General features: G+C 36.3%; 2 protein-coding genes across 2 annotated transcripts; both read left to right on the top strand.

The window, feature by feature from the left end:
• The first annotated feature begins 7,119 nt into the window (after positions 1 to 7,119).
• LOC107870156 (receptor kinase-like protein Xa21) lies at positions 7,120 to 10,834 on the top strand. Its single transcript, XM_047406038.1, has 2 exons — positions 7,120 to 10,254; positions 10,394 to 10,834. The coding sequence occupies exons 1-2, from the start codon at positions 9,642 to 9,644 to the stop codon at positions 10,738 to 10,740; spliced, it is 960 nt and encodes a 319-aa protein (XP_047261994.1). The 5' UTR covers positions 7,120 to 9,641; the 3' UTR covers positions 10,741 to 10,834.
• Positions 7,233 to 8,680, top strand: LOC124895602 (probable LRR receptor-like serine/threonine-protein kinase At3g47570). Its single transcript, XM_047406041.1, has 3 exons — positions 7,233 to 7,505; positions 7,623 to 7,866; positions 8,001 to 8,680. Exons 1-3 carry the CDS (start codon positions 7,233 to 7,235, stop codon positions 8,678 to 8,680), a joined length of 1,197 nt encoding a protein of 398 aa, XP_047261997.1.
• Positions 10,835 to 13,388: the final 2,554 nt, after the last annotated feature.

Raw genomic sequence — 13,388 nt, forward strand, 5'->3', positions numbered from 1 at the left:
CCAATCATGTGCCTATAAAGGAGAATCTAGAAGACATTCTCACAAAAGCCTCAGGGAAAAGTCAGCATGAATATCTACTAAGTAAATTGGGAATGAAGAACATCTTTAAGCCATCAAATTGAGGGGAGTGTTAAGATAGTGGAAAGGGTAATGAGCAAGTTGATGTTAGTTAGAGGAAGTTAGTGTGTGTTTTATGTATGTGTGAGTTCGTTTGTTGGTTAAGTGTGACATCTATCATTATATAGCTGTCACAAGGAGCAAACTAACTCTATAAATGTTAACCTGTAGTGCCATAACAAGCTAAGAAAATTCAATCAATGAAAAACTATTCTTCTTCTGGAATCTTCTACTCTTCTTCTTCAAGCTTTTAGTTCAATAGTATAGAAATCTAACAGTTATATTTTAAATGAGTAACTCTTTTTCATTTTCATTTTTGTTCTTTTAAGAATATGGTTCAGATGGAATAGTCTCTGCTAGTGGTGATGTTTACAGCTATGGCATCATGTTGATGGAAGTTTTGGTAAAAAGAAGCCAACAGATGGTGAGATATTCAATGAAAATCTTGGTTTGAGGGAGTGGATACGGCAAGCATTTCCGAGAACTATAATGGAAGTTGTGGATGCCAATCTTTTCTCTGAGGAAGAGCAAATCTCTTCCAAAAGTGAATTATGTATAGCCTCCATGATAGAATTGGCTTTAGATTGCACAAAGGAAAATCCAGAATCAAGGATAACCATGAAAGATATAGTAAAGGGCTTAACAAAATCAAGAATATATTTGTGGAAACATAGAAAGTTAGCATCTTTTCCGATGGTTTTCTTTCTATGCTGCAAATTTTTGGAATTAATGAAGTCACAAGAAACATATTTCTGTAAACCCGCAAGTTATATGTTGCTTTTCGTTTGCCTTTTTTCTTTAGGTTAATGAAGTCGTTTGAACTAGTTGATGTACCATATTTCAGATTGACAAGGAGAACAAGATGGTGAGTGATCTGATTTTTGGAAACATAATATTCAAAACAAACTGCGGATGAGAGTGGTATTTACTGTATTCAGATAGATATATTTCTTTCCAAACAAGGTAAACAAAAGTTGTAATAAGACTCGGTAAAAATGTAAAAGCTATAGATGAATGACACTGGAAATAATGTTATTTTCGTAAAGTAGAGAACTTGAATTAGGCTCACAAATATCATTAATGCGTATTGGAGGACCAACAATTAAGGCAATAATAAATACATATTGACATTGATTTTGATTGACACGAAAATGGACCGGCTCTCATACTTCATACCCCACATTCTTTAGTGTGCTGAGAGAGTGATGTATTTTCATTATCTTTATCTGCTATACGTTTTTTTTTGTGTGTGTAGAATAGGGTCGAAGCAATACAACAATAACATACCCAATATATTCCCACCAAGTGGGTGTTATTTTCTTCTACGGGCACACATAATCTGTATATGCAGAACAACAACTTCAAGTAGAGTTCAAGTATAAACAAGAACATAATGAAGTATATCAAATACTCTCAACACAAGATCAAAATGACCTTTCCAAGAGGTGTATTTTATTTTTTCAGAAAATAGATGAAACAAAAATGAATAAGGCCAAGTCGTCAGAATTCACGGAGTTTCTTTAAGGAAACAATTCCCCTCACTGTACCTGAGGTTATGGAATTTTTCCTCCTAGGATAAAATGACCTTCAATCCAAATATAGAGGTACCTCAAATATTTGGACTCGTCGAACGCACTCAACAGTTTGAATGATCACATAGAATTTTTGAAAAGAAGAAGAACATTTTTTTTAATTCTGAAATTTCATATCAAAACCTGTGGAAGAAAGCAGATTTTTATAGCCATAATATGCCTCTTCTAAAAAGAGGCAATGGTTCATGTCAAAGGTTACACGTGTTCTGTAAATTCATGTCTGTTCATCCAAAGATTGCATCTTTTCCTGAACAGTCATCTCTCTCCATGAATCAGTGTGTCCTTTTGCTGAAGGATTGCATCCTTCTGAAATAACACATTAGTTCAAAATAGTGCAGCTATTTTGAAGTATTAGTTCTGTTCGGAATTACAGAAGAATCAGTTCAAAATTTCTGAAGCATTGCATCTGCTGTTGCATGCATGCGTAAATGGAGAATACTGTTGCATTTTGGTAGATTTGGATCATCAAATAAAATTTGTCCAAAAATATAGATCTCATCGATCGATCATTTTCCAAATCCAAATCCAAATCCAAATACGAAGCCAAAACCGAGCGAGCGATGACGACGACGACACGAGGCATATCTTACTCCTTGCCTCACTTATACATGTGGGAGTGTGTTTTACAATATAAACACTTTAAAGATTCTTTCTCCCACCAATGTGGGCAAATTTAGTAAGCTTTCCTATTTTTGAGTACACTTTCCCTATTGGTGTGATCTCAAATTTTCTCTTCCACTTGGTTTTTTCCATTTTTCATTCACACCTCTCATTTACTATGAACCCAAAAATCCCCCACATGAATGGGGAATGACTATTTTTTGTAAAAGTTTTACGGACAAGTATGTGATTATCAAGCAAAGACTGATTGCATCTGGATAAGTGGGTTTTCCTTTGAACTTTCCATAGTGAACATGTATCGGATGTACTTGGCCAATCGATAGATTTGATATCATTGAACCGTCAAGCTTTAATGTACACCTAGACAACACATGTCACACAACTAGCCTTTTACCATTTATGGTTCTTACGGTTTTGCTTTTTTCAGCCATGAACACGTCCCGATTTTGTGAGAGCTTAGAGAATAGGCCTTTACTGACATTCTCCTTGAAGCGGCTTCCACTTCTCCCTCACATAGGTGATTTCTAAATGTTCAATCCTATAGATTAAACTATTTAGTCAAATCTGCCAAATTTAGATAATCATTAAAAGACTTTTCACTTTAAGTCTTATCCTTGATTACTATACATTGTCTACATCATGAGAATGGGTTGGGTAATTGATAATGTTGAACCTGCCAGACATAACTTTGTTTGATTTCTTTGAACCTAGATCTTGGGATCTCCAGTCTGCTAGGTAGAGTTACCGCCAAGCTGACTTGTCTTAGGCCTTAAACCCATTCCCTTGGATGTCCTTTCCACTCCTTCTCTATATAGGCCTTTTGTAAGTGGATCTGTCACATTATCCTTTGACTTTACATAGTCAACAGTGATGATTCCACTAAAGATAAGTTCCCTAATGATATTATGTCTCCGTTGTATGGAATGAGATTTAACGTTGTACATCATGCTCCCTGCCTTACCTATTGCCGCTTGGCTATCACAGTGTATACATACTAGTGCCACTGGCTTGGGTCAATAAGGAATATCTTCTAAGAAATTTTGGAGCCATTTTGCTTCTTCACCGGCTTTATCCAATGCGATAAATTCAGATTTCATTATAGAGTGAGCAATACAAGTCTGTTTGGATGATTTCCAAGAGACTGCTCCTCCACCGATAGTAAATACATATCAACTTGTGGATTTTACTTTGTTCGATCCGGTGATCCAATTTGCATCACTATATCCTTCAAGTACAGCATGATATTTATTATAATGCAAAGCGTAATCTTGAGTGTATTTAAGATACCCCAAAACTCTTTTCATTGCCATCCAGTGAGTTTTGTTGGGATTACTCATGTATCGACTCAATTTACTGATAGTGCATGCTATGTTTGGTCGTGTACAGTTCATTATATACATTAAACATCCCAATACTCTTGCGTACTCCAATTACGAATCACTTTCAACTTCATTTTTTTGAAGTGTAAAGATCTGATCCAATGGAGTCTTGGCAATACCGAATTCCATATACTTGAACTTGTCAAGTACCTTTTCGATATAATGAGACTGTGATAATGCCAGCCCTTATGGAGTTTGATGGATTCTTATACCTAAGATTACATCTGCAACTCCAAGGTCTTTCATATCAAACTTGCTCTCGAGCATTTGTTTTGTTGCATTTATGTCAGAAATGTCTTTACTGAAGATCAACATATTATCTACATATAAACATACAATGACTTGGTGATTTGGAGTGTCTTTAATATAAACACATTTATCACATTCATTTATTTTGAATCCGTTTGCCACCATGGTTTGGTCAAACTTAGCATGTCATTATTTTGGTGCTTGCTTTAGTCCATATAATGACTTGATAAGTTTACACACCTTGTTTTCCTTTTCTGGAATCACAAAACCCTCAGGCTGTTCCATGTATATTTCTTCCTCCAATTGTCCATTTACGAAAGCGGTTTTCACATTCATTTGATGGATTTGAAGATCATATACCTCTGCTAAGGTAATTAACATTCGAATCGATGTTATCCTTGTTACTATCAAGTAGGTATCAAAGTAATCAAGGCCTTCTTTTTGTTTGAAGCCCTTTACTACAAGTATTGCCTTGTATTTATCAATAGTGCCATCCGCTTTCATCTTCCTTTTGAAAATCCATTTAGAACCTAAAGATTTATTTCCAGGAGGAAGATCAATCAATTACCATGTATGGTTTCTTAATATTGAATAAATCTTACTATTGACTGCCTCTTTCCAAAAGGATGAGTCCAAAGATGCCATCGCTTCCTTAAATGTTTGAGGCTTATTTTCTAAGAGAAATGTTACGAAATTCGATCCAAATGAAGTAGACGTTCTTTGACATATACTGCATCTTGGAGTTTCTTCATTATGTACATTCTCACTTGGTTCATCTCGAGGTCATTTAGATCCTCTACTAGACTGTTCATGTCTAATTTTATACGGGTAAATGTTTCAAAGAATCCAACATTGTCTGATTCAATTATCATATTTTCATTAATATCCGAATGTTCGGATTTATGAACCAAAAATTGACATGCTTTACTACTTTTAGCATATCCTATGAACACGTAGTCCACCATCTTAGGTCCTATCGTAACCACTTTAGGCAAAGGAATTTGGACCTTTGCTAGACACCCCCACACTTTAAAATATTTCAAGTTGGGTTTTCCTCCTTTCCATTTTTCATAAGGAATTGATTGTATCTCACTATGGGAAACTCTGTTGAGTATACGATTGGCTGTAAGGATAGACCCCCATAAGTTTTGCGGTAAACCGCAACTTAAAAGCAAGACATTCATCATTTCCTCCAAAGTTTGTTTGTTTTCCGCAATTTCATTAGATTGAGGTGAATATGGGGCCGTAGTTTGATGGACGATTTCATTCTCTACACATATTTCGGTGAAGGGAGATTCATATTTTCCCCCTATCACTTTTTATCATTTTTATCTTTTTATCCAAGTCATTTCCAACTTCAATTTTATATTGCCTAAACGCATATATTGCTTCATCCTTACTATTTAGCAAATAGACATAACAATATCTAGTGCAATCGTCAATAAAAGTTATGAAATACTTTTTCCCACCATGTGATGGTGTTGACTTCATATCACAAATGTAAGTGTGTACTAAGTCTAAATTCGAAGCCAAAGCTGAAGCCAAGCGAGTGACGACGACGACGGCGTGAGGCATCTCTTATTCTTTGCCTCACTTATCCATGTGAGAGTTTGTTTCACAATATAAACACTTTAAAGCTTCTTTCTCCTACCAATGTGGGAGAATTTAGTAAGCTTTCCTATTTTTGAGTACACTTTCCATATTGGTATGATCTCAATTTTTCTCTTCCACTTGGTGTTCTCCATTTTTCATTCACACCTCTCATTTACTATGAACCCAACAGTGGGGTCTGGGGAGGGCAAGTGTAGCAGTTCATACCACGACCTTAAAGGTGAGATAGAAAGGTTATTTCTGATAGACCCCTTGCTCAAGATAAAACTATCTAAATAAGGAATAGTAAAAGGACAAGATATAATAGAAATCACCACACTCAATAGTACCATATACAAGATTCACCAAGTAATATAACAAATGATACAACATTCTGAAATAATACTAACCTTCTACCCTAATCTGCCTCCTCCACAACATCCTATCTAAGGTCATGTCCTCGGTAAGCTAGAGTTGCTCCATGTCATGTCTAATCACCTACCTCCAATTTTTCTTTGGTCTAATTCTACCTCGCTTGAAACCATCCCAGTTAACATAGAGTTGAAGTAATACAAGAGCAAATAGGGAAACTTGAAGAAGAGGCAGGGATGAGCATTCGGTTTGTTCGGTTTGATTGTTGAATATCGATTTGATTTTTTGGCTTTCGGATTGACGAAAATGACAACCATAACCAAACCAATATTATTTGGGTTTGGTTTGGTTTTTACAAATTCATTTCGGTTATTTTGAATTTTTATTTTGGTTTAAAGTTTAAAGTTTAAAGTAGTGAGTATTTAAAATTGGTAATTTTTCTAGAAAAATAATCTTTTTTCAAACGTATTTTTCATTCCCAAATATAATTAATTCAACACGCATTAAATAACCATAAATATTGACCTCGCTGAGTCATCGTCGTTGGTGTGACGGCAGAGGCTGCACTCAGCAACGACTGTGGACGGCAGCGACGAACTGAGCAAACGACTGCCGGCTGCCATTGGCGATGTTGAAATTTCAAATGAACTAACGAACTGAGGATGGTTGAGCGCCGCTGTAGTTCACGTTAATGTTAGGGTCTAAAGCAAAGCAGTATATTAGGATTTAGGGTTACTAAATGATTATAATTTATATATTTATGTGTTATATCAGATTATATTATATTTTTAGTATATTCACATATATAATAAAATATATGCTGAGAGAGTGATGTCAAATTGCAAATAGATGAAGGAATTTCACTAAGACTATTTGGTAGTGAACCTTGAAGCGAATCGGACCGCAAATCAATAGTATCTACAAATTGAAGAGGAATTTTTGCCAGTAACCATTGACTTGGGTTATAGAACAATTTGTCTGGACTACATGGAGTCCCATTGACTTTTCTCAATGCAAGTTGATTGACTATCAAGGCCACTAATATCAATTATCAAGAATTGTGGACAGATTCTTTGTCCTTTGCTACTTATTTTCCAACTTATAATCTGTTTTCACATTGATCTTTTTGCTACTTATTTTCCTTCTCCATATTAATCTGTTTTCACATTTGGAAATTATAATCTATCCTTTTCAATATTTTTTTTTTTGGTGCTATATAGTGGACTATAACATTGATCTTTGAAAATTCCACACGCAAATTAATCCAGTGACCAAATTCCCTTGAAACATACTATTTCCACTGCATAGTAACATGGAGAATCACATTTTCTTATTGATTCTTCTCTTTCTAGTTCAATATTATTCTGTTTCTGGATCAGCTTCTTCGTCGAATGAAACAGATCAACAAGCTCTACTAGTTTTCAAAGATCTTGTTACTAGTCCTAGTCATTTTTTGGCAAATAATTGGACTAAGAATACTTCCTTTTGCTCTTGGTTTGGTGTCACTTGCAGTCCAAAAAGGCAAAGGGTTGTACCCTTGGCGTTTCCCGATATGCAACTTCAAGGCACAATTTCCTCCTCTTTGGTCAATTTGTCCTTTCTCAGCATGCTCAATCTACAGAACAACAGCTTCCATGGTGGCATCCCTTACGGACTTGGCCACTTGCCTCGCTTGTGAGTGATTGATCTTGGAAATAATCAGCTCCAAGGAAGTATTCCAACAAGTCTATTTCAACACCGGAGAGTTCAAGTAATTTCATTGGCTTTCAATAAACTCGGTGGTGAAATGTGGAAAGGGCCATGGTTTGTACCGGAACTCAGAGTTTTGAATCTGAGGAACAATAGCCTCACAGGTATAATCCCTCCATCTATTGGAAATGCCACAAAGCTGATGAACTTCAGTTTGGCTGGGAATAGAATCAGTGGCAACCTTCCAAAGGAAATCAGTAATATGAGTTAACTTGCATTTTTGTCCTTGATCGACAATCAATTAACAGGTTCTATTCCTGCAACACTGTTTAATATATCGGCGCTAGTTGGCATGTCTGTGTCATTCAATAGTCTCTCTTGCTTGATGAAGGGAATATTGTGTCAAATCTAGAGGTCTTAAGTATATCTTACAACCAAATTTCTGATCACATTCCTTCCAACATATGCCAACTTACAGAGCTCAAAATATTGTCCATATCTTTTAACAATATAATTGGAGATATACCCAGAAATATTGGTTGTTTATCCAAACTTGAGGAGTTTTATATTGGTCACAATCCCATAAAAGGGACTATTCCCGCTTCATTGGGAAATATTTCCACTCTGCAAAATCTTTATTGTGCACTCAATTACTTGGAGGGGCCAATTCCTCCAGAATTGGCGAAGCTATCTAATTTGTGGGAAATAAACTTTTTTCAAAATAAACTTATTGGTCAAATTCCAGAAGCTATTTTTAACATATCTTCGTTGAAAAACATTGGTTTCAATTTGAACAACCTTTCGGGGAGAATTCCTACCACTACCGGTCTTCATCTTCCAAATCTTGTATACCTTGTCTTGGGGGGCAATCAGCTGGAAGGGGAAATTCCATTGTTCATAACAAATGCTTCCAAGCTTGAGATACTGGATCTAGCCGGGAACTTTCTGACAGGAACTATTCCCACTAATTTGGGAAATCTTCATGAGCTGCAAAGACTGCTCCTACATAGTAATCAGCTTACTAATGAACCAAGAGAACATGAGTTGCGATTCTTAAATTCATTGGTGTAGGATGTTGCGGTATCTACAAGTAGGTTCCAATCTGTTGAATGGCGTTCTGCCCAATTCTGTTGGGAATCTTTCATCTACCATTGAATACTTTCATTTAGAAGATGCACGCATCAATGGCCTCATCCCCCCAGGAATAGGCAACATGAGTGGTCTTATTATCCTAGTCTTTGAAAATAACAACTTGATGGGAAATATTCCTCCTGAGATTGGTAAGCTTAAACAACTCCAGGGGTTGTTTATACATAACAGTAAATTGCAGGGACATATTGCGGAGGCGGTATGCCATTTATCTAATTTGGTTGAATTAGATCTGGATCGTAATGAGCTCACAGGAGTGATCCCGGAATGTTTAGGAAATCTCAGCATGCTACAACACCTTTATTTGGGTTCTAATAAATTTTCATCAAAATTTCCCTTGAGCCTTTGGAAAATGAAAGGTCTTCTCTTTCTAAATGTGTCACGAAATTCTATAGAGGGAGAAATTCCACCAAATATTTGGACTAAAGGCCATTTTTCATCTAGATCTTTAAGGTAACAACTTATTGGGAAAGGTACCAAGCATATAGGGGAATTCCAAAACCTGAAATCTCTTAACCTATCAAACAATTCTTTTTCAGGAACAATTCCATTCTCCCTTTCAAAGTTGATAAACTTGGAGTTCTTGGATTTGTCTTTAAATGTGTTGTCTGGTACTATTCCTAAGTCTTTGGAAAAACTATTACACCTTACAAGTATCAATGTTTCATTTAATGATTTAGAAGGTGAAATACCCAATGGTGGTGTGTTTACGAATTTCACTCTGCAATCATTTCTAGGGAACAAACGTTTATGTGGAATCCACATTTTGGAGGTTATCAATAATACTGGACAGCAATCAAATTCTAAGGAGTTTGTGCTGAAAATTGTTATTCCAGTGGTTACTTCATCCTTTCTGATATTCTTGTTAGTTTCAGTTTGGATAATGAAATGTAAGAAGAAACGAAAGTCTACAGATGTTGAAATAGTACCAGAGGTCGGGACCTATCAATTGATTTCTTATCATGAGATTCAACGAGCAACAAATAATTTTGGTGGATCAAATTTAATTGGTGAGGGAAGCTCTGGCTTTGTATACAAAGGCACATTATCTAGCGGAACTGTGGTGGCTATAAAGGTTTTGGATTTGGAAAAAGAGCAAGTATGCAAGAGGTTTGATACTGAATGTGAAGTGATGAGAAATGTTAGGCACAGAAATCTTGTGTCTGTGATCACTACTTGTTCTAGTGACTATATAAGAGCCTTTGTTCTGCAATATATGTCTAATGGGAGCCTTGAGAATTGGTTGTACAGAGAAGATTGCCAATTGAACCTTCTTCAAAGAGTAACAGTAATGTTTGATGCGGCTATGGGAATTGAATATCTACATCATGGTTATATCACTCCAATAGTTCATTGTGACCTAAAGCCAGCCAACATTCTTTTGGATGACGATATGATGGCTCATGTTGGTGATTTTGGAATCTCCAAAATTTTAGCTGTGAGCAAGTCCATGGCATATACTGAGACATTGGGCACTCTTGGTTACATCGCACCAGGTAAATAATATCCACTCTCTTTGGTTTTCTCTTAGAATAATTAGGCGCATCCAAATTCTAGAAGCAAAACAGCAAGACTATTTGAACATAATTGGTGTTATATTTTAAGTAACTTTCTTTCCTTTCATTCTTTTCAAAGAATATGGCTTGGAGGGAATAGTGTCCACTAGTGGTGATGTTTATAGTTACGGCATCATGTTGATGGAGGTTTTGACCAAAAGAAGGCCAACAGATGAAGAGATATGGAATGAAAATCGTGATTTGAGGAAATGGATAACACAATCAATTTCAGGGTCTATGGTGGATGTTATAGATGACAAACTTTTTCCTGAGGAAGAAAAAATCACTTCTAAAAGTGAAATCTGCATAGCCTCAATGATAGAATTGGCTTTAGACTGCACAAAGGAAACGCCAGAATCAAGAATAACCATGGAAGATGTAGTCAAGAGGCTTAACAAAATCAAGAACGCATTTTTGGAAATATAGAAGTTAGCATCTCTTTCGTGTAGTGTTTTTGATCAGTTGTGTACACAGTTCGTCTATTAATCTGATCAGTTGTTCCTCTTTTAGTTTTCACAAATGCACTCCTACAATAACTCTGTCTATAATCAAGTATCCTACCTGTGATTTAAAGATAGATACACCGATAGTAACAACTCTTCAGTTCATGTGGATAATTACAAAATTAAATTCAGGACCAGGTATGATACAAGAAAACCAAGGAAGTATCGAAACACACTCCAAATCAGTCCACTAATCTTAAGGATCCGAGGACCTTTTTGGAGACCACTCTCGGATTTGCTACCGACAAGAAGAATACAAGGCACAATGGTGTATATAACACCAAAACAGTAACAACAACAAGAAGATGATAACAATATGACACAACAATAAGTTGAACAACAAGTCACAGCTTCACTAAAACACAAGAACAAACGGATTCAAGTTACAACACTAACAAGATTACAATAAGATAAAAGGATAGATAGATAGACTACATGAAGATGTAATCTTAAGAACTCAAGAGCCTATTCCACTCTTGAACCCTTAACACTACAAACTTCAATTCAACTATCTCTTACGTGACACATGATCGGATTCCACCTCTATAGCATGTACGTTTTCAAGAAAAATACAATCACTAGTGATTCCACACTAGATCTAGCCCTAGTTTCGGTTGGTGGCTTTTCCAAGCCCTAACTATGGTGTTTCAAGTTCTACAAAACTTACAATAATATCCAAAAGCTAAGTCTAAAAGCCCTACAATGTTCTATTTATACTAGGTTACAAATAAAATACAAAAAGACCAAAAGGCTCCTAAGAAACTTAGGTGCCCATCAAGTGTAGTATGTTGGCTGATTTTTAGTGCATTTAGATCCCCTTTAGCACTTCAATTGCACACACCAAGCCTCGGACCCAACATGAACTCCCATAAGTCCATATCCGTGATTATTCCCGTATCAAGCTACTAGCACTTGATGTCCTATTCTAGAATCCAAAACCCCTAAGGTTCAAATCCTAACTTCACCTCTACTGGTCAACATTAAGTAAATGGGACCATCCACAAGTTGATGTAATTTTACAGTTGCGTAATTACTGTATTATGTTGCGCCTTTAACTTTGTAAGCCCTTGTTACAATAGAAAACACATCTGTGAAGTCAACACCTAGAACTTGACTGTAACCTTTAGTAACTAGTCTTGCTTTGTACCTAGCATCTTCAACTCTTGATGTTTCTTCTTTCTTTATGAATACCCACTTTCAACGGACAACTTTCTTATCTTTAGGCAATCTCACCAAATCCTATGTGTCATTCTTATGATATGATTCCATCTCTCCCTGCATAGCAATTATCCAATGGCTGGAATCATCACAACTAACTGCCTCTAAGTAAGAAGAAAGTTTTTTATCGGAATCAATAAATTCTTCTACATTCAATGCATAAGCAACCAAATTAGCTTCAACATACTTTTGAGGAGGTCTAATATCTCTTCTAGTCCTGTCTTTAGAAATAGAATATTATGGTGTCACTGGTAGTGAAGAAGAAATAGTACCACTCTGTATATCTGGGCTAGACTGAGAAGTAGGCACTGGTGTAGACTTTGCTCCAATTTGTAATTCAACGTAGGTGAATGAGTTTTGCTGATTCATGTCACTAAGCTCATCTGGAGGCAAAAACACTAGATTCGAAGGGAGCCTGAAGCATGACAGTTTCATCAAACACAACATCCCTGCTAATTATATCCTTCCTGCTTTTTGGACACCAAAGTTTATAACCTTTAACACCACACTTATAACCCATAAATAAGAACTTGACAATCTACGCTCTAACTTTCCATTATCAACATGAGCATCCATAGGACATCTAAATATTCTCAGATCATAATAACTAGTAGGAGTAGTAGACCATACCTCTTATGGAGTCTTCTTATCAATCACGACTGAGGGAGAGTGGTAAGAAGGCAAGCTGTGGAAGCAGCTTCAGCCCAAAAAGACTTGGGTAAACCAGTATTAGATAGCATACAATGCACCTTCTCCATTATAGTCCAATTCATTCGTTCGGCAACACCATTATGCTGAGGAGTATAGAAAATTGTCAAGTGCCTCACAATTAATTCTGACTCCCACAAAGCATTAAATTCATTAGAACAAAACTTTAAACCATTATCGGTCCGAAGGCATTTTACTTGCTTCCCTGTCTACTTTTCAATCATAGTCTTCCACTCCTTGAAAGTAGGCAACACATCATTATTTTTCTTCAAAAAGAACACCCAAACTTTTCTAGAATAGTCATCAATTATATTCAACAAGTAATTAGCGCCTTCTTTAGAAGGTACTCTAGCAAGACCCCAGAGATCAAAATGAATGTAATCAAGTGTGCCCTTAGTTGGGTGGATGCCTTTAGTGAATCAAACTCTCTTCTTCTTCCCAAAAACACAGGGCTTGCAGAACTCAAATTTATTAATGCTCTTCCCATCAAGAAGTGCTCTCCTTCTTAGTTCAGCCATCTCGTTTTCACTCATATGACCCAGGCTCATATGCCAAATTTTAGCAACGTTACTTTCTGATAGCGAGGGGGTAGAAACAGCTGCATCACCTATAACAGTAGAGCCTTGCAGGACATACAAATTTACA

This window comes from Capsicum annuum, unplaced genomic scaffold, assembly GCF_002878395.1.
Source record: "Capsicum annuum cultivar UCD-10X-F1 unplaced genomic scaffold, UCD10Xv1.1 ctg83209, whole genome shotgun sequence".
NCBI lineage: Eukaryota > Viridiplantae > Streptophyta > Magnoliopsida > Solanales > Solanaceae > Capsicum > Capsicum annuum.